Source organism: Phascolarctos cinereus, unplaced genomic scaffold, assembly GCF_003287225.1.
Source record: "Phascolarctos cinereus isolate Bilbo 61053 unplaced genomic scaffold, phaCin_HiC Scaffold_726;HRSCAF=1367, whole genome shotgun sequence".
Classification (NCBI taxonomy): domain Eukaryota; kingdom Metazoa; phylum Chordata; class Mammalia; order Diprotodontia; family Phascolarctidae; genus Phascolarctos; species Phascolarctos cinereus.
This window is the reverse complement of record NW_027556098.1, coordinates 379,733,636-379,754,673: the sequence shown is the minus strand read 5'-3', so window position 1 is coordinate 379,754,673 and position 21,038 is coordinate 379,733,636. Positions and strand designations below refer to the sequence as shown.

Sequence of the window (21,038 nt, the reverse complement as noted above, 5' to 3'; positions counted from 1 at the left end):
TTAACAACCGCCAAATTTCCAAATCTGTGTGAGACTAGGAGATAGTCACACATACAGAGTGTCTTTATAATGATAATTTCATTAGGTCAGAAGGCCCCCAAAGAGAGGGCCCTTTTTACACACTGTGGCACAGAGCACACTGTGGGCATGATTATGCAACTGATCAATGTTTAGCTGCCACAAATGTTGATGAACTTTCAACGTCTATAAATGAATTTACTTTTCCAATAATGCAGTCTTAATGCAAAGCAGATTTCAAAAATGGTCATAAAAAAAAGAGGTGGTGGGGAAATAAAAATACATCACCTTGTATAAAAATATTTAAAAGAGCATTCAGATAAATTACTCTTAACAGGGTGATCTGCAAATGTACACATGATCCCAAATTCCTTTAGAACATTAGCATTAAGTGCTGATTGTGCCAATGAATCATGGGCCAAGGAGAAATCCTGGCCACTGACAGCTGACCCCAGCACGTCGACCAAGTGCACAGCAGGCACCAGCTGCCGAATCCTGCACTGCGCAGTGCCCCCTCGTGAACCGCTGGTGTGCCGGTCACACCCCCGCTGAAGAGCCTGCCTGGGGGGGAGAGGGGGGCGGGCTGCGGGGCGGTAACGGTCATCTGCATTTTACCAGTACTGCACCATTTTGCATATGTCATGTTCACACTCTTATTTCCTGTCCTACACTCAACCAGAAGAGCAACAAGTGGGAAAGATGATGCCAGCCTCCCAAGTGCCCAGTAAGAAAAGGATCCAGCGCACCCCCAGAGGCAGGCTCTTCAGTGGGGGGTGAGACATCGGCAGTGGGGTGCACGTGGGGGCTTTGCCCTGCTCCAGGATCGGTAAGCCATGCCTGCTCTGCACTTTGCAAATCTGCAATAAGAAAAGACAAAGCAAAGAGATGCCCATTAGGTGGATGATGGCACTTTTCCTCCACTTCTCAGGACCCCAACAGAAGTTAATCAAATGATTAAGGAGCACAACCATTCCTAAGACATTTGCAGGTCATTGTGAAAGAAATATGGGGGAAGAAAATCCAGACCAAATCAATGCAGACCAGCTTCTATTGGCTTAAAACCCCTCAAAAGTATCCTTTATTTGCTTCAATATTAGCATGGAAAGGAGAGTCTCCACCTCTTCTACTTAGTCTTCTCTGGGAGAGGAATACAAGCAGCTCTCTTGCTGTTAGGCAGGACTTCATGGAATCTGTGGTCAGTTTCTAACTAACTGGGTTGTAGGGACAGGCACTTACAGGTACACCTCTTCCACCAGACGTCTGCCTCCCAAAGTCTGCAAAGGCTGGAGTAAAGTCTGGTCCTCGAGGCAAAATCCGAGGGTCCAGAGTTCGCATGGGCAATTTGGGTTGATTGATCTGTAGGAGGAAGCAAACGAGAATTTAACAAATCATGGAGGTGTGCAAGATTCAAAAGGGCAAAGGCCTTGGAGTCTTGACCACCTGCTAGAAGGGACCAAGAGCTAGCCGAATGATGATAAAGTCCCCAACCTCTTTCCTGGTCCTTGGATAGCTAAAGGCCTTCCAGTGCTCCTAGAGCTGAGCCTGGAATACTCAGTGTACACTCTAGGGGGTGACATGATAAGGTAGAGGTGGCTAAAAGAGTAGCCATCCTACCTGTTCTGGATGGAAGAACCAAAACGGAGCATTCACCTGACTCAGGATTTGTTTAGAATAGCAAACACCTATTTCAGGAATTATATTATTTTTCATTCTGACCACAGTTTAATGACTGTCAAGAATGCACTTCTGAGACAAAGATCAACTTCAAAGAACATGTATTTAGCATACTTGGATGGTAAGACAAAGTCTTCGTTGTCATGACAAAGTCACAGATGTAAGATTAAGGACTCTCCAGTTAGGAGGTGGTGCCACAGGATATGCTAGCTGGATTAAAGAGAGCCAACCAGTGATTTTTGTTTCACTTGCCTCAAACTCCCCACAAAAAGGGCCAATCAGTCATAGATGGTGAAAGGTAACATAAGAAAACTGAATAGGAATACAGATTTTAAGAGGATAATTTAGGAAGGCAAGTCAAGTATTTTATTAAGTGCTTATTATCACATCAATCAACCAATAAACGTTTACTAAGGGTTTACTATGTATCAGGCACTATGCTAAGTGCTGGAGATACAAAAAAGAGGCAAAAGACAGTCCTTGCGCTTGAGGAGCTTACAATCTGATGGGAAGAGGCAACCAACAAATTTACACAAACAAGCTACATATATATGAAAGATAAAAAAGAAATCATTCCCAGAGGGAAGGCACTACATTTAAGAGGGGCTGGGGAAGGCTTCCTGTAGAAGATGGGATCTTAGTTGGGACCTAAAGGAGACCAGGGAGATGAGTAGTTGGAATGGAGCAGAGAGAGCATTCCAGGTATAGGGGACAGTCAGCAAGAATGCCCAGAGCGAAGTGATATATCTTGTTCATGGAACAACCTGGAGACCAGTGTCACTGAAGGGAAAAGTACATGATGGGGAGTAAAAGGTAGGACAGGGCTAAACTGTGAAGGGCTTTGAATGCCAAACAAAGCATTCTGTATTTGATCCTGGAGGCAACAGTGGACCACTGAAGTTTAATTGAGTAGGAGTGACATGGCTGGACCCAAGCTTTAGGAAAATCACTTTAGTGGCTGAATGGAGGATGGACTGTAGTAGGGGGAGACTTGGGGCAGGCAGATCGGCAAGCCTAGCAGGTTACTGCAATATGCTAGGTGTGAGGAGATGCCTGTACCAGGGCAGGGGCAGTGTCAGAGGAGAAAAAAGGGTGTATTTGAGAGATGGTGCCTTGGCAACAGCGTGGATGTGGGGAGTGGTGGGAGGGCGAGAGAGAGAGAGCATGAGGAGTCCGAGATGACTCGTAGGTGAAGTGAAAGTGGAAACAGGGAACAAGGAGTACACAGTGGAACACTAAGACAAGCAAGGAGGTTAAACATCAGAGCACTCCTACAGCCTCAATTAAACTTCAACAGTTATTCAATTGTCCTTCACATTGATGCACGAGAGAAGACCACGTCTACATCTATATCTACACATTTACTTTGTCTATATTTGCACTAATTTTCACTTCATGTGGATGCTGCATTAAGTTTATATCTTTGTTTTCTCCTCAGTAGAATGTAAACTCCTTCTAGGCAGGAATTATTTCATTCTTTGTGCTCGTATCCCCCAGCACCAAGTCCAGTGTCTGGCACATAGCAAGCATTTAACAAATACTCGATTAAGAAATCAGAGGACCTATTCATGTAAAAAAGTAGACTATGCTCCGTATGGTTAAAGGCAAATTCTAGAAATCCCCCAGGGGCCAGATTTCATTACAAGAGACTGGTATACATGACAGTTTAATTTGGGGTAAGCACTTACCCTTATAATCTGAAATATTTCTGTTCGAATACTGGTTCATCTTCGATTCATATGGAATGACTCGAGCACTCTGGCAGATCACGTTTCAAAGACGGCAATCTGACCTTTTCCCCCTATGTTAGCTAACGGGCAAATCAGGTGCCATCAGTACTGTTTTGTACCACACATACCTACTGCCTGATCACGTCATAAGCTGACTACTCACAGAGGCAAACTACCATTAGGGATGAAGAGCAATGGTAAGACACCCTTTGAGGATACGTGCCACTTCCCTCCTCCCAATAACCCTGTTCTGGGTTTTCAGACTGTCCGATAATGTCTGCCTTACTGAGACTTTGTGGGAAACACTGGCTCAGGAGGCAAGGTACGATGTCCTTAAAATACACTTAACGGTCACCATTTCATACAGAAACTATGACTCACTCCACACACCACTTTCACAACACAATCCTCATTGGGAGGAGATGGAAGAATGATCACGGCCCTTTCACAAATGAGGAAACTGAGGCTCGCAAATTAAACGACTTGTGACTCTAAGAGCCAGCCTTTGAATCCAGACTAGGGAGCTGTCTATCTGCTCTACCCCAGAATGCCAGAAACATAAATCAAAAACTAAAATTCTCCTGCTCAGGGGGATAAGATCGAGAGTAGCACAGAGTCTGAAACACCCAAAGAGCACGATGACTGGGCAAGGACCGACTCTACGATAGAATCTACAGAAAATGAGAAAGCAATCTGGCAGAAAATCAGGTCTGGACTGTAACTCACAAAATGAACTTTAAATGGCCACATGACTGAAGTATAAAAGGCCAATTAAACACATTATATGAACAAGGGAGGAGATACTTTTTGCAGCTAGGCATAGAAAAGAATCCTCGACCAAACAAGTAAAAACAGAAACATGGGAAATAAAACAGACAATTGTGATTAAGTAAAACTAAAAAGTTTTGACACAAACACAATTAATATAGTTAAAATTAGAAGGGAAATTGTAAACTGCAGGGAAAAAATTCTTTATATAAGTTTCTCACAGTGAAGATACATAGAGATCTGATTCAAATACCTAAGTATGAAAGCCATTCTACAAAATAGAAACAAGACCTAGATATAAAGAGAGATATTACAAGAAAATCTGAAACAGACTTATAGACAGGTGGACAATTCATGAATAAACAAAGATATACAGAGCATTATAAGGTGTAAAATGAGTAATTTTGATTACATTAAATAAAAAGGCTTTACATAAATAAAACAAACGTAGTCAAGATCAGAAGAAAAGCAGAAAATTGGGGGGGGGATTTTAGACAGTTTCTTAGATAAAAGGTCTCATATCTCAAATACATAAAGAACTTTGTCAAATCTATAAGAATACGAGTCATTCCCCAACTGATAAATGGTCAAAGGATATGAATATGTAGTTTTCCAATGAAGAAATCAAAACAATGTACAATTATATGAAAAAATGTTCTAAATCATTATTGGTTAGGGAAATGCAAATTAAAACAAACTCGCAATATTATGTTACACTTATCAGATTGGCTACAACGACTGAATGGGAAAGCGATAAATGTTGGAAATGTGGAAAAACTGGGATACTAATTCACTGCTGGCGAAACTGTAAACTGATCCAACTATTTTGGAGAGCAATCTGGAATTATGCCTGAAGAATTATTTAATTGACTATCTATCTATCTATCTATCTATCTATCTATCTATCTATCTATCTATCTATCTATTTATATATCTATCTATCTATATATATACCCTTTAACCCAGCAATACCAGTACTAAGTCTATTTCCAAAGATGGTTAGGAAAAAAGGAAAAGAACCTAAATGTTTTAAAATATTTATAGCAGCTCTCTTTGTAGTGCACAAAGAACTGGAAATTGAGAGGATGCCTGTCAATTGGGGAATGGTTGAACAAGTTGTGGTATTCAGTTATGATGGAATACTACTGTGCTGTAAGAAATGAACAATGACTACAACACTGTAAAGAAAAACAACTCTGAAAGACATTTTTCATAACTCTGATCAATGTAATTACCAACCATGACTCCAAAGGAAAAATGGGGAGAAAATGGACTAGAGGTGTAGGAACACAATGACCAATGCACAGATTTGTTTTGCTTCACTATGATATTTTTTACAAGGGGAGAGGTTTTTCTATTTCTGTGAGGGGGAGGTGGAAAGAACTGGCAGGAAGAGAGAGCTGGTTATAGCAATGCCAAAAACAAGAAAAGAAAAAGTGTCCATATAGTACTTTTAAAAAGGCACATATGAGAAAAGAAGGAGATTTAGAGAGAAACAGAGACAAGAGAGATAGCTTTGGGACTGTGAGATATATATCACATATACATATACACACACACAAGCTGTATATAACAGATGTTTTCATATAGGATTATTTTTCTATTCTTTTTATACACAAATGTTCATTTTTGTTGGTGTTCAAAACAAAACAATTAACATTCTCCACGACTAGACTAACTCTTATCAAGAATACAAATTAACTCTCCCATCTTTTACAGTGACAAATAGGAATTACAAAATCTAAAGGTACAGGACCATGGGTGGGAAACACTGAATATTTAATGCTGGACTTGGTTGATAGGTGGGTTAGTTTTGCAAATTTTTCTTTAAAAAAATTTTATTTCTCATTATAAGACATGGCTCTCTGGTATAAGAGTATAGGAAGAGGGATATGCTGGGAAATGAATGTGATATAAAAACAAAAGATGAATAAAATTATGTGTGCATGTGTGTGTGCACGTGTGTCAAGTGCAAAATCCAATAACGTTTTGGGAAATAAATATAGATTTTTCCTCAAATCACACATTTGGAATCATAGAATCAAGAAATCTTTGAGCTGAAGAGGATATCAGAGTTTTTTTCAGCCAACACCCACACTTTTCAAAGGACGACACTAAAGCTCAAGAAAGGGTGAGTGTCCTGCACGAGGTCACAGAGGAAGTTAGGGGTAGAATGGAGATGAGAACCTGCCTCCTTAGAAGTCAGCAAATTAAGAATCTGCATAAAGCACGACGTTCACAACAGTGTCCCTGACCAGTGCTCATTTGACTGACTTGCAGGTAGTGCAGTTCATTCTTCGGACAGCTCTAATGGTCAAGGAAGTTCGATCCTGTGCGGATCCAGAATTCTCAGCCACTTTCTATGCAGTCTGACCATAGTGACTGGGCCTTTGGACTGCTTCTCCCCTATTCCTGGATTGCTCTCCTGCCATAGCTCTTATCTTCTGGAATCCTTCAAAACTTAGCTCAAGCACCTCCTTCCTAAAGAGGCCTTTCCTGGGTCCCCTTAACTTGGCAGTGCTTACCCTCTAGCCTGGCACAAAGTATGTGCTTCATAATTTTTTTTTTTTGATTATACAAAGATCACACAGGTGGTAAAAGTGGAATTTGAAACTGGGTCTTCTGTTTCCAAACAACCTCTGAAGTTTTACGCATATGTACAAATTAACTGTTTCCAAAATCATTTTTAAAGTTTTGTGCATATAGACTGGATAACAAGTTTCCAGATATTTTACATATTTCTGGAATCATTTTTTTAAAAATTTATTTTATTAATTTACTTGGATTTATCAATAATCACTTCCATATGCTTTTGAGTTTAAAATTTTTCTCTCCCTTCCTCCCCACCACCCTCCCCAAGACGGTGCACCGTCTGATATAGGCTATACCTTTACATTCCTATTAAACATATTTTCACATTAGTGAAGTTGTAAGTAAAAGGTTAAAACCAATAGGAGGAACCATCAGAAAGAGGAAACAAAACTCAACAGAAGAGAAAAAAAAAGATAGTGATTCAACTTTCACAGTTATGATTACTATCTGTGTCTTTTTCTCCATCCTTTTTCCCCCCTTTATACTTTTCTTTCTCCTTTCTCCTTTCCCTCCCTCACTAGTGTTTTGCTTTTGACCACCACCTCCTTCAGTCATTCCTCCCTTCTATTATCCCCTCTCCCTTTTCTTTCCCCTTTTCCCTCCTACTGCCCATAGGGCAAGTTAGATTTCCATACCTAACTGACTATGTTATTCCTTTCTTGAGCCAAATCTGATGAGTAAAGTTCAAACAATGTTCACCCCCTTTCCCTTCTTTCCCTCTGCTGTAATAGGATTTTCTGTCTTTTCCTGTAATGTAATTTACCCTTGTCTGCCTCCTCCTTTCTCAGTACATTTTCTAAGATCAGACTAATCCACTTACTTGGATCCATTTAACCCACTTGATTAGATTTTTTTATCATTACATCAAAGTCAACTTATATCCACCCCCTTTATGTATACTCCTTTAACATGGTGTAATAACAATACAGTTCTCAAGAGTTGCAAGTGTCATCTTCCCTTGTAGGGGTGTAAACAGTCCGCCCTTATTAACAACATTTTGTATCTTTCTGTCCCATTTACCTTTTTATGTCTTTCTTGAATCTTTACTTGAAGATCAAATTTTTGTTGAGCTCTGGTCTTTTTATGAAAGGTTTGGAAGTCCCCTATTTGTTGAATATCCATCTCCTCCCTTGAAAAATCATGCTCATTTTTGCAGGGTAGTTGATCCTTGGCTGCAATCCAAGCTCCTTTGCCTTATGGAATATCATGTTCCACGCCTATGGTCTTTTAATGTAGAAGCTGCAAGGTCCTGTGTAATCCTGACTGTGGTTCCATGATATTTAAATTGTTTCTTTCTGGCTGCTTGCAGCACCTTCTCTTTCATCTGGTAATTTTGGAATTTTGCTATTATATTCCTTGGTTGTCAATTTGGGATCTCTTTCAGGTGGTGAGGGGTGTATTCTTTTTTTGGTTATTTTACCCTCTGGTTCTAGGACTTCTGGGCAGTTTTCCTTTACGATTTCCTGAAACTGTCCAGGCTTTTTTTCATCATGATTTTCAGGTAGTCCAATGATTTTTAAATTGTCTCTCCTGGATTGATTTTCCAGGTCGGTTGTTTTACCATGAGGTATTTTATGTTTTCATCTATTTTTTCATTTTTTTGTTTCTGTTTGACTGATTCTTGCTCTCTCATAGAGTCATTAGTTTCCATTTGTCCAATTCTAGTTTTTAACAGATTGTTTTCTTCTGTTAGTTTTTGTACTTCCTTCTTCAATTGGCCAACTGTATTTTTAAGGGATTTGTTTTCTTCAGTATATTTTTTTTCCAGTTTGCCAATTGTGTTTTTTAGGAACTTGTTTTCTTCGGTGTACTTTTTTTCCAATTGGCCAACTGTATTTTTTAAGGACTCTTCTACCTCTCTCATTAGACTTTTAAAATCCTTCTTGAGCTCTTCTAAGAAGGCTTTTTGGGCTTCAGACCAGTTCATATTCCCTTTTGATGTTGCAGATGTGCGTTTGTTGACAATGTTGTCCTCTTCAGAATTTCTGTCTTGATCTTCACTCTTCTCATAATGTGAATCTATGGTACGTTTCTTTTTACTCATGGTTTCTTTATTCCCTGGCCTTTAAAGAGATTGAGCTCTCCTGCTGGGGAGCAGAGGGCACTGACCCAAGCTTCTTGTGTTGGGAGCCTAGGTCTTGGTCACTGGCTTTGTGTGCTGGGGCCTCTTATGTTGGCAATTGGAGGCTGTAGGGTTTTGGCAGCTTACCTCGTGTTGGGCTGGAATCAGCAAGGCTGGAACTTTCAGGCAATTCTAAGTTGCCTGTTTTTCCTTTCCTTTAGCTTTCTTCAGCTCCTTTTAGATGGGTGCAGCAGAGTGTTTATCTGCCTGGGGCCCCTTGCAGTGCTGTCTCTCTCCTTTCTGCTAATGCATGGGAAATTCCTTTGTGGTAGAGTGCCAAAGCACCTGGTGGTTTTCTGAGCTGGTTTCCACCAATTCCCCCGCCCTCACTGAGACACTTGGAGGTCCAGGTGTTGGTGTTTGCCTACTCTACCACCTGGGCTTCAGGAACTCCTGGTTGACAGCTGGGTGGCTGTGGGCTCTGACAGCTTACCTGCTGTTGGACTGGAATCAGCAAGGCTGGAACTTTAGGAAGACTCTAGGTTGCTTTCTTCAGTTCCTTTCATATGAATGCTGCTAGGCGCTTATCTACCTTGGGATCCTTCGTAGTGCTGCTTCCCTTATTTTTGCTGAGGCAGTGGGAGACCCGTTTGCTGTTCCCCATCTTTCTTCTAGTTCAGCTGTTCCAACGTTGCTTTTTTTTTTTTCCTGGGATGATATTTTCTGGGTTTTCAGAGATTGATAGGGGAGGGTGAGAGTGACTACCTTTTTAGTCCACCATCTTGGCTCCCAGAAGCGGAAGCCCTCTGGAACTATTTTCAAATTACTTTCTCTAGCATTTACTCCTGGCTCCTGTTAGTAATATACAGGAATGTTGATTATTATTCATTTTGTAATCTGTTACTTCACAAATGCTCTTGTTACCTTACTGATTAATCTTTAGAGTCTTCTAAGAAAACTATCACATCATCTGCAAAGAGGGACCCTTTCTCCTCATCTTTGCCAATGTTTATTATTTCTATTTCTTTCTTTCTTTTTTTTTTGGTTAGGCAATTGGAGTTAAGTGACTTGCCCACTGGGGTCACACAGCTAGTGAGTGTCAAGTATCTGGTCTGAGGCCAGATTTGAACTCAGGTCCTCCTGACTTCAGGGCTGCTGCTCTATCCTCTGCGCCACCTAGCTGCCCCTATTATTTCTATTTCTTACTCTTATTGTTATTGCTATTATCATTGCTAGTAGTCTATGAAATAAGAGTAGAATAAAAAGGGCACTACTACCTTACTATCTTACCCCTGAAATTACTGGGGAAGCTATCAGTGTTTCTCCATCGAAAATCATGCTTTTGATCAATCATATTAAGGGCCCTTTCCTTGCCTCTGCTTTTTTAAGGGTCTTGCAAGTGAGTGATATATTTTTTTGAAGGCTATTAATATGTCTATGGAGCTTATGTGGTTTTTTTTTTTAATTTCTTGCTATTTATGTGATTAATTATGGAAACACTTCCCCAATGTTAAACCTCCCTTGTAAAATTTTGCCATAATCCAAGTTAAGGAATTTTTTTTTTCTGGTTATACTGATAAATTCTCTTTGCTAAAATTTTACTGAAAGTTACTGGATCAATGTTAATTAGTAACACTGGTCTAAAGATTTTTCTCTGCTTTATCCCTCCCTGGTTTGGGTAGCAAGATAATATGCGTATCATAAATAGAGTGTGGCAGGATGCCTTCCTTCTCTATTATTGAAAAGGTTATAAAGAAAAGTCACTCAAATTAAGTACAAAATGAATAAATTATCTGCGGGTTAAGCTACTAACCCAAATACGACTTATATAAATAACAAAAGTGTACATTTAAAAAAGGAAAGAAAGAATAAAAAACTGCAGAGCTATTCAGTGTCATGGCTAGCTTGCATCAATGTCAAAGAGACACAATCTAAAATTAACACATCAATTTAATATACTACTACCTAGTAGTCACTTTATGGAAGCATGTAAAAGTTTATGGATGAACAAAAGATCAAAAATAATGAAGAGAAAATAAACATAGAGAGCTCAAGCAATATCAGGTACCAATCTATATTATAAATTATTAATTGTCAAAACCATGTTACTGGTTTTAAAAAATAGAAAAAACATACATCAACGGAGAAGACATTCTCAATTCCACAATCTAGAAGAAAGGAAACAATAGCCTAGTGTTCCATACACATTAAAACAAATTATTGAGAGGACTTCTGATTTATCAAGAACTCTTAGGAAAACTGGGAAGCAGCTTGGTGGAAAATAGGTTCAGACCAGCATCTTATATGATAACAATAATAAGCACTAAGTAGGCAATGTAAATATAAAAGGTGCCATATTAAAATAAATTGAAAGAGAATGAAAGGATGCCTCTTCCATATATGTGGTTATAGGGGAAATTGCTTGGTTTTATCAGTGCAGACTTTGACTTGAAAGTTAAGAACTACAGCTTTCTAGTATTGTGATATTTGGGGTGATGAGTAGGTTTTTTTAAATAGTATTTTATTTTTTTCCTCAGTTAACATGTCAAGAAAATTTTTAGCATTCATTTTTACAAGATTTTGACTTCCAAATTTTTCTCCCTCCCTGCCCCTCCCCTCTTCTGAAAATGGTAGGCAATTTGATATAGTTTATACATGTGCTATCAGGTAAAAATTTTCCATATTGGTCACAGTTGTTTTCGTCATGAGGCATTTTACATTTTCTTCCATTTTCATTCTTTTGAATTTGATTCTTGTTGTCTCATAGAGTCATTACCTTCCACTTGCCCAATTCTAATTTTTAAGGTGACGTTTTCCTCAATTAGCTTTTGTACTTTCCTTTCCATTTGGTCAGTTGTTCTCTTTAAGAAGTTGTCTTCAGTGGATTTTGTATCTCCTTTTTCCATTTGGCCAATTCTATTTTTTAAGCCATTTTCCAAGCTGTTGACTTTTTTCATAATCCTCTTGCATCACTCTCATTTCTTTTTCCATTTTTTCTTCTACCTCTCTTATATGATTTTCAAAGCTCCTTTTTTAAGCTCTTCTGAGTTCTTTCTAGGCTTGAGACCACTTCCTGTTTTTCAACATTGTTGTCCTCTTCTGAGTTAGTGTCTTGGTCTTCCTTAGCACCATAATAACTTTCTATGGTCAGATTCTTCTATGTTTGTTTTTTGCTCTTTTTTGGGGGGTCTTCTTTCTTTCTTTTAAATTTGAGCTCTGCACCTGGGGTGAAAAGAGCACTGTCTTAGGCTTCTTGTGCCAGAGGCTACAGGTCCTGGCAGCTTACCTGGAGCTGTGCTAATGCTTCCCTGAGGTCCCTGGAGGACCCTTGTAGCTGGTACTGCACTGAGAGGGTGGGGTGGGGGGTGGCCAACGTTGCTGGAGGCCATAGGGGTCTGGCAGCTTACCTGGTGGTGAGCTGGGGTCCTAGTGGTGGTGTTTGGCATGTGCTGAGGTCTGGTGGGGTGTTCCAGCATTTCCTCAGAGCTACACTGAAGCAGGCGAAGATATGGCCACTGAAGGGTGCCTGTTTGCCCGGAGCTGTGCTGAAACAGGTGGAGGTCTGGCTGCTGGAGGGTGCCTGTCTGCCTAGGGCCAGGCTGAAGCACATGGTGGTTCTAAGAGCTCGAGTCTGCTGTTCCCCTGGGTATGCTGAGGCACACAGGAGGCCCTGGTTTTGGCATCTGCCCGCTCCAGTGCACTGGGACTCAGGATCTCCCACTGGTTTGCTGAGGCAGGGCTTATTGCTGGCTTGCTGGGATGTTTCCGGTCCTGGAATGTGCTCCCCTTTTACCCAAGTGAGAGGGGTATTTCTTGCTACTCTTCCAAGTTTCTTGAGTTAAAAGATTGTTTCACCTCATCTTTTTGCTGGTTCTGTTGTTACAGGATTTGTTTTGTGGCACTATTTTATGGTTGTTTAGAGGTAAATATGGGAGAATTATAGCAATTTACTGCTTACTCTACCATCTTGGCTCCCAGAAGTCCCTGATTAGTAGTTTTTAATTTACGTTCATGACAAGGATAACACCAACCATACTCTCCCAAACTTGATTTTACTAATACGTGTTTTTCATTCTCATTTTAGGTAGGTGTCCTTCAAATGGAAAATGGCTGAACAAATTATGGCATATGAATGTAATAAATTATTGCATAAGACACGATGAAAGAGATGGTTTCAAAGAAACCTAAAAGGACATGTGTGAACTGATGCACAGTCAAGTGAGCAGATCTTGGAGAGCAATTGATATGATCACCACAACACTGTAAAGACAAACACTTCGGAAAGACTTCAAAACTCTTATCAATTCAATGACCAAGTAGGATTGCATAGGACTGCCTCTGAAGCCTGCAGTCTACCTCCTGCCAAGAGAGGTGGTAGAGATAGGATGCTGACCAAGATATAGAGTTGGTTTTTTTTAAGGTAGGAATAGCTGATTTTATTGTATAGATGTAGCAACTCTATAGTAAAACTTAATTAGTTTTGAAAGGATTTTTTAAAAAAAAGTTTAATTCACGATATTAGTTTAGTTACATATAAAAAATGTTTCATAAAATCACACTTTCCACTTTCATCTGAATATCTCTTAAATTTCCTAATTCAAGAAAAAGAAACCACAAATGGTTATGAACATAGTCAAAACACAAAACAGAATATCTACTTTACTGTGATTTTCTAAAACAGTTCATAATTTTCTCAGCTGTAATGATTTAGAAAATGAATGACATCTATATGTTGCAGTTAAAAGTAAATTATCTTCACTATATTTGCATAAATTAGGTCCTGCTGAATATATGTTTTAAAACAGCTTAAAGACATTAATCAGTCAAGTAATATGCTAAACTACAAGGAACCAGGAAGAAACAAAAAATTTCTTATTTGTAAGTTTCTGTGGATGTTTCCAATTATCAAAAAGAAGTCCATATCAATCACCCTATCTAAAACCATGAGTATCTCTAAGTTAAGCTGTGAAACATAATTTTTGCACACAGCCAATGAGGGAATTTTTTTTCTTGATTATGTGTATCTGTTATAAGAATTCAGCTTTTTCCCCCACTAATGGGTGGGAGGAAGTAAAAGGTAGAGAAACAGATTTTTTTTAATTGGAAAAAAAAAAGGTTTTGCATAACTGGGTACAAATCTTTGTATCCAGCATCTTTAATTAAAGTCTGACTTCCAAACTAGGAAGTTAGAATAACATAGAACTAAAAGCTACTTAAACAGTGAAATAAGTTCTGACATAAACAGTAAGTTTTTAAAGAAAAACACAAACTACAACCGACCATATCCAAAATGCACACGAACATCCTCTTGGTGGAACTGAGACTTGACACAACACTCCAGAACACAATTTAACTATGTAATAAAATCTAGCAGTGTATGCTCTTCCACCTAGAGTAGTCCAATTTCATATATTCCAAGAAAATCAATAACAAATGGACATCATAATCCTTAGAATACACAAGTTAGAAGCAAAAGAATGTCCTCAACTGGAGAATGAACAAACAAGTGTAAAAATGTAAAAGATTATTGTGCAGAAGGAGCAATGAATTCAGAGAACAACTGGAAAGACCTGTGTGAATGGATAACAGTGAAGACAGCAGAATCCAAAGAAAAATATCCACAATGACCACAACAACACTGATGAAGACAGCAGATTTCAGTCAAATGCAGTGACTGGCGTTGCTTCCAGAAGCCTTCACTTTCTCTCTGTTGAGAGGTGGTGGTGCAGAATGTTGTATACCTTTAAGTCGTGATCACTCTATAGATAATTTTGCTTAAATTTTTTTTGGTAAGGGAGGGTGCTACAAGAATTGATTGTTGTGTGAAAAACAAAATTCATCAATAAAGTACTTAAAAAACTAAGTTTACATCAAAGTTAACACTCAGGATGGTTTTCCTTAGGACATGAATTCTTAAATTGGAATGTGTGAACTTGTTTTATTTTTGTTTGTTTTTTAAATATTTGGACAACTACTTCAACGTAACTTTGTAATCTTATATATTTTTTAATGCATTTAAAAACTGACTGATTCTGAGAAGGCATCCATAAGCTTTACCAGACCACAAAAAGAGGTCAATGTCACAGACAAGTTTAGGAATTCCTGTGTCAGAGAATATAACTCACCTTGTCAAGAACCACATCACTGATGGGAGGCAGGCCCTCTGGTTTCTGTATACAGGCTGGCATGAACTGGAAATCGAGGAGGAACTCCCTATCATACTGCTTCTTCCCTTCAGTATCAGCAGGCTTCCAGGGTTCTAGGAAGAAGGAGATTGGCAGTGATATACATTTAGTACTGCGAGACATATATATATATATGTGTACAGCTACATGAATATATATATATGTATGTATATATACTTATGTTTATTTACATATCAAATGATCAGGAGTACAAATTAGGTGTAAATCAAGTTAAGAGAGTCACAAAAGTAAAACAACAGGAAGAGTACAAGCCACACACAGGGTTTTATTTTGTTTCATGTTGGCTACAAAAAAAAAAACAAACAGAAAATCAGATGCAGCCTCTGGAGATGGCCATGTACAACAATCATAATTATACAAACCTCAAATATCCTAAAACCCAAAAACTGTATTTGAATGATGTTGACAATTTTAAGGGAAAATTGAAAGGAGGGGTCATGACTATGCCTATGGTCATTTATTCTGAGCTAGGAGCTCACGGAGAGAAGAAAGGTTGGGAATGCCAAAACCTTGCCTTTCTCTCTGACTATCAAGCATCAGTCTGGAACCTGTGTATGATTAAGTACCAGGGGAGCTGGGGGCCGATCTCTTCTGCCTATGATTCACTCCCTTCTTCCTCCCTCACCTTATCTTCTCTCTTTGAGGGAGATGCCACTCTTGCCTCAGCGTGCCCGTGAATGGAGTTCCCTACTCTCTCTGGCAAGTTATGTCCCCCTTCCTACCCCCTCTCACCTTCATATCTCCCTTCACTGCAGGCTCAGTCCTTGGGGCTCCAACATTTTACCCTTTCCCTCTTCTCTGGGGACCCTGCATCCCACTCCTCAGAGAAGTTGTTGCATACTTTTTCTTTTCTTTTTTTTTTTTTTCCCACTCTCCAGACCTCCCATCTCAGTGTTCCCTTCTCAGCACATAATTCACCTAACTGTGCGGGCAAGAGAGATGTGAGGTGACCAGAGGCAACACTTTTCTTCTCTCCTCTCCATCAGCTTACGTACCCTTGGTATCTCAGACCTACTTTCCTTTCTCTTGCCCTTTACTCCAGCCTCTGATGAAGAGATGGACCTTTGATTTTATCCCTTTGAGCACTCAGAGATTAAGTAAGCATCGAGCCCCACGTCCTGCATGCTGACTCCATTTGCTTCACTGAATTAGGTGCAGAAGACTATGTGGAACTGTATAGACACAGTAGGTATATGTGTTGGTCTGTTTTGCTGAACTGTTTTCTTTTTTGTTACAAATAAGAGTTCTCACTGGATAGGGAAGGGCTATAATTAGAAATCAGATGATTAAAAACATTTTTTTAAATTTTCCAAAAAGAACATCTGCCCTTTGACTGTTGGGCCCACTGAACTAGAGAGTCCACCATTTTCTAGGATTAGCTCTCTAAAAGTATCACATACACACATGTATGTACACGTATATGTATGTTCTTTATAAGGTCGTCTTTTCGGGGCAGCTACATGGTGCAGTGGATAGAGCACCGGCCCTGAAGTCAGGAGGACCTGAGTTCAAATCTGGCCTCAGACCAAACACTTGACACTTACTAGCTGTGTGACCCTGCGCAAGTCACTTAACCCCAACTGCCTAAAAAAAATAAACTACAAGGTCCTCTTTTCTGATGGGACAAGTGGTACAGCTCACACTACAGAACAAACGTCTTCAGAGAGAAAACATGTCCTCAGTGTTAAATGTTTAAAAAAAAGAGAGATGAAGCTTTTCTTCTTTATAGTGTTTTTATTTAGAGGAAATAAATCAGTAAGAACAAAGAAAGCTCTCCAATGTTTAACACAACAGCAAAATGACAATTTTTACTAGCAAATCAAAGCATTTCAAACTACAAAGTGTCTGATGGGAACGACTTCTGGGAATATATGCAACATGTAGCCAGGACCTTGGATTCATAAGGAGGAGATGCATTCTTCATATAGTGTCTTTCACTATGAGGGGAAGCGACCAGCTACAAGTTATGACTGGTTGATATTCCTGAGGGGCACAAAGTAGTGCCCTACCTAGATCACACACTGTTGAGGAACCACCAGTAAAGAGCTCCTCTTAAGAAGGTCATGATCCATGTTCTAATCTCTTGAATTTCTATATAGTGAGCTTGAAAAACTTAATAGTATTTAGTAAAAACCAGATGATACCTAATCAAAAGAAATGGTAAGTTTCCCCCCCTTTCTTTGGGTGAATTTATTTTTGTTAGTTTTAAATAGCAACAAATGGGAATGGTTTTGGCTAGATATGGATCCAGTCCTGTACTTCTGCCCTGATAATCTGACAAATAAAAAAGCTCGAGGATCACCAATCCCCTAGAAGTGAGGAAGATATCTAAAGGAAAACTGGGCTGAAAGGCAAAAATGTATTAATTTGTTCAGATAGGTAATCTGTCAGGTGAACAGGATGGCGGAGGGGGAGAGGGTAAACGAACTATGAGGGTGATTACAGGTAGTGAAGTCATGTGACAGTTTCCAGTTAAATCATGTGAAGTTAAAAGGGTACTTGGTCTGTTACTAGTGGAAAAACAGAACAAAACAAAGAACAGGAGGCAGCAGAGGAAACAGGTCCCCTCTTCTAATAACAACCACTACTCATCTGATAAAAGTGCTTTAAGATTTGTCGAATCCTTTAATAGCCTGAGGTAGCTAGTAAAGAATGATCTTCCTCATTTTGTATATGAAGGTAAGTAAGCGGTCTGCCCATTCCTAAGTGACAGAAGCAGGATCTGACCTCAGCTCTCAGTCAACATCATCATCATCATCAACAATTAACAAGTTACCCTCTGACAGACAAAGGAAAGAACGACTGTACGCAGCCCATACAACAGGTACTTCTACTTTCTTATCGGTTTTGCCCATTTAAAAAGTTATCATTTCATTAAGATATATTCACTGACTTTTCAATTTTATATAGTTATCCAATATTACTACTCCAAAGTAACCTCATGCAAAACAGAACCCTTCACTAGGAAAATGGGTCTAACAGACAAAAAATATTCTTAATCTAGCCAACAAAGTATGCTGCAAATATACTACAATACTTAAGTGTACAAGGGAAATTTAGCAGAAGGTAAGTACGACCATCACGTATATCAGCAAGAGGAAGTGCTGTATCTCAGAGATATCCTTTCCAAAATAAGTCTACAGCAGAGGAGACGCTGACATCCAAGAGTAAACGGAGATGTAGGAGAGCAAAGCCGATGGAGGAACAGAAGAGAGCCAAAGCTGATTATTTAGTGGTACACTTCATACTTTCAAATTCTGGTGTGGGCCTGAATAGGTCAAAATGGGATGTATTTCTGGTAATGAATCAGGAGGTCTGGACCAGGCCCAGGACATCTCTGAGACACATCAAAGAGGTTCTAGTCCATTCCTGGGCATGCGCAAGGTGGGGAGGGAAAGGATTACAACTTGTGCATCTGCCCAGAAATGATCTCCTCTGCTTATAGAAAGGGAATGCATGCTCATGTCTTCCATTTCAACAGATCCTGGGATCACAGATTTAGAGCTGGATGGACCTATGGGGATCCCATAGTCAGTCAGTCTATCTTTCTCCTTGTTTCACAGACAAGAAAACGGAAATGTGCAAGCCTCCAGTGCCTTGCCCAAGGCCACATATCCATATAGTGAGCGGCCAAGCTAGGACTGGAACCTAGAACCTGTGACTCTAAATTCAGCCCTCTTGCCTGCATGGGGCACCATGTTTAGAGTTGGCCAACAACTATTTCCCCTTAGGGGCATGTGAATCAATAAACTATACATCACAGGGACAATATCTTGGTTTGTTCTATCACCTGCCTATGACTAAAAGAATAGGTTTCTTGAAATAACAGAGGTCACACCAAAACACTAGAAGCTACCACAGAAAATACATTCCTTTGTAGCTGTTTCATAGAGATAAGTCCAGCTTGTTCTTGAGGTTTTGTGCGTTCTAAATTCACACCTAATTTCTGGCAGCAGTCTTTCCAAATTAGGAATAATGAGTGGGGGTTCTCACCTTCACAAAACATTTTGATTAAAAAAAATTCTTTCCCCATGCATCCACATTAAGTACTGTATATCCATGGGGAAAAAATGGAAACAGCAACAGAATAACCTGAAAGGTCACAATAAAATCTCACAAGTGTGCCAGAGTTGTGCTCGTAAGGAGGTTTGCTCTCTGGTACGGTCTGGTTATGGTGGGTGCCTCTGAGGTGCAGAGCTCACATAGCTTCTTACTCTGTTGGGACTCAGTCAGTGTTTATTACCACTAAAAACCCTACTCTGGTACAGCCTAGTGGCTCTGCAATGTAGCTTTGGCAAACAAAGGTGAGTTATCTCAGTTCAGACCTCATGGAGTGCCTAGTTCTTTTTCATATGTCAAGTACACACTTGAATTTTCTTTTATCAAAGTTACGTGGGTTTTTCTCGCTAGAGGTGCACACTTATATCTTAGTACAATCTCATATGCTGTAGTATAATTTTAAACTACTAAACCTTAAAATTGCACTAAGACTTTTTGGATACCCTGCATAATAATCACATCGATTCTGAAAAGCCATCTAGACACCAGAAAAGTCAGAAAGTCCAGTAGCTAGACATCTATTTCCTTCACCAATTGTTTGTTTCTCGAGTGCCAGAGGAAAAGAACTACTTGGCTCCACTTCCTACAGTGTGGTGTGCTTCCCCTCCCAGGACTGGTCAGCGCCACTTGTCCGGCCTATCTGCTCTCTGGCCTCACCAATACAGGCCCTGAGCCAGAGCCTCGGCGGCCAGTGTGCACCCAAGAGGGAGGGGGCAGGACTCACCTGGCTTCAGAGGAAAGGCCACACCATCGCCAGAACTGTCCAGGGAGCCCGAGTTTGCATCGCCTCCTTCCCCCTCAGAAGCACTCTCAGCTCCGTTACGCACGGGCTCACTTTCCTGCTCTCCGTTTTCTTCCACAGCTTTTGCCTTTTTAAGGTCAGAGGGGTCTCGCTCAGGGTAAAACCCTTGGCTCATTTTATCCTGTTCAGATTCAAGTACTTTGTCACCTGAAAGCTCCTCTTCAACTTTAGGCTGAAGTATAAGTGAACATAGAGGTTACAGTTTAAAACAAAGCGATGTATGTACGCAGGCAAAAATACATTAACACACACACACCCCCCCACACACACACACACCCGCCTGAGACTCACTATCAGATGCTGCCATGTATAGCATACAGAACTGTCATGACAAGTTTATTTAAGACACTACATTTAATTCTCTTGGGCTAACACAGACAATTACCACTGTTACTAAAATGGCTTAATTATGACTAATGAAGGCCAAATATACTAAGGCTTGGAATGGAAAGAACTGTTAATCCTTCTAATGTGCTGGCCTCCAGTGAGTAGCAGTAGTGAGGCAGCCCCTCCCCCAGCCAATGGCAGGACTCCTCCGGGTGCGCTCTTGGCTGCCACAAGGAGATTTCAGGAAAAGGTTCAAAAATAATAAACACCGAAAGGCTGCTTATCTGCCTCACTAGAGGGGAGACTGTTTTTATTCTATTTTGGGCGGTAGAGTTTAGAAGTCTGCAAGACCTTCGTCTTACCAGCTTCCATCCAGTGAAGTTTAGCTTTTAGTCTGCCTTCTCTAGTAGCAGAACAGAATGACGAGCTGATCATACCGGCTGCCTCTCTTTGATCACCTCACCTTCAAGTAGCCAATGGAGGAGAGTGCTTAAATGTCCTGTACACTCCCCAAGACAGCTGAATGTAAAATTCATCGTCGTCATGATTCACAGAAGCCTAATCCAGCTTGACGGATGAAATCCTAGCCTGCTCCACACAGCAGCTGCAGGGACAGGCAAGCTCCCTCTGCAGGGCCTTCCAAGCCCCAGGATGGAGCAACACTAGGAGAGGCACACCCGGGCCCAAAGACAGCCACTGAAGGAGAGGGGAGGATAAGGGACTCCTCGCTCAAATTATCTGTGGAGTAATAAAGTTTCTGTTCAAAGGGACAGAAACTATATCCTGGTACAAGAATGAGG

General features: G+C 40.1%; 1 protein-coding gene across 18 annotated transcripts in view; it reads right to left on the bottom strand.

The window, feature by feature from the left end:
- Nucleotides 1–21,038, bottom strand: part of EIF4G3 (eukaryotic translation initiation factor 4 gamma 3) — a 366,388-nt gene that overhangs the window by 60,295 nt on the left and 285,055 nt on the right. For 12 of the 18 annotated variants that reach the window (XM_078145635.1, XM_078145636.1, XM_078145618.1 and 9 more), the window contains 4 exons: nt 19,834–20,083; nt 14,970–15,103; nt 1,255–1,374; nt 765–875 (listed from right to left, as the gene is read on the bottom strand). In XM_078145635.1, coding sequence (XP_078001761.1) covers nt 765–875; nt 1,255–1,374; nt 14,970–15,103; nt 19,834–20,083 — 615 coding nt within the window. The remainder of the gene's footprint in view (nt 1–764; nt 876–1,254; nt 1,375–14,969; nt 15,104–19,833; nt 20,084–21,038) is intronic. The other 6 variants (XM_078145626.1, XM_078145628.1, XM_078145629.1 and 3 more) reach the window with 2 other exon arrangements.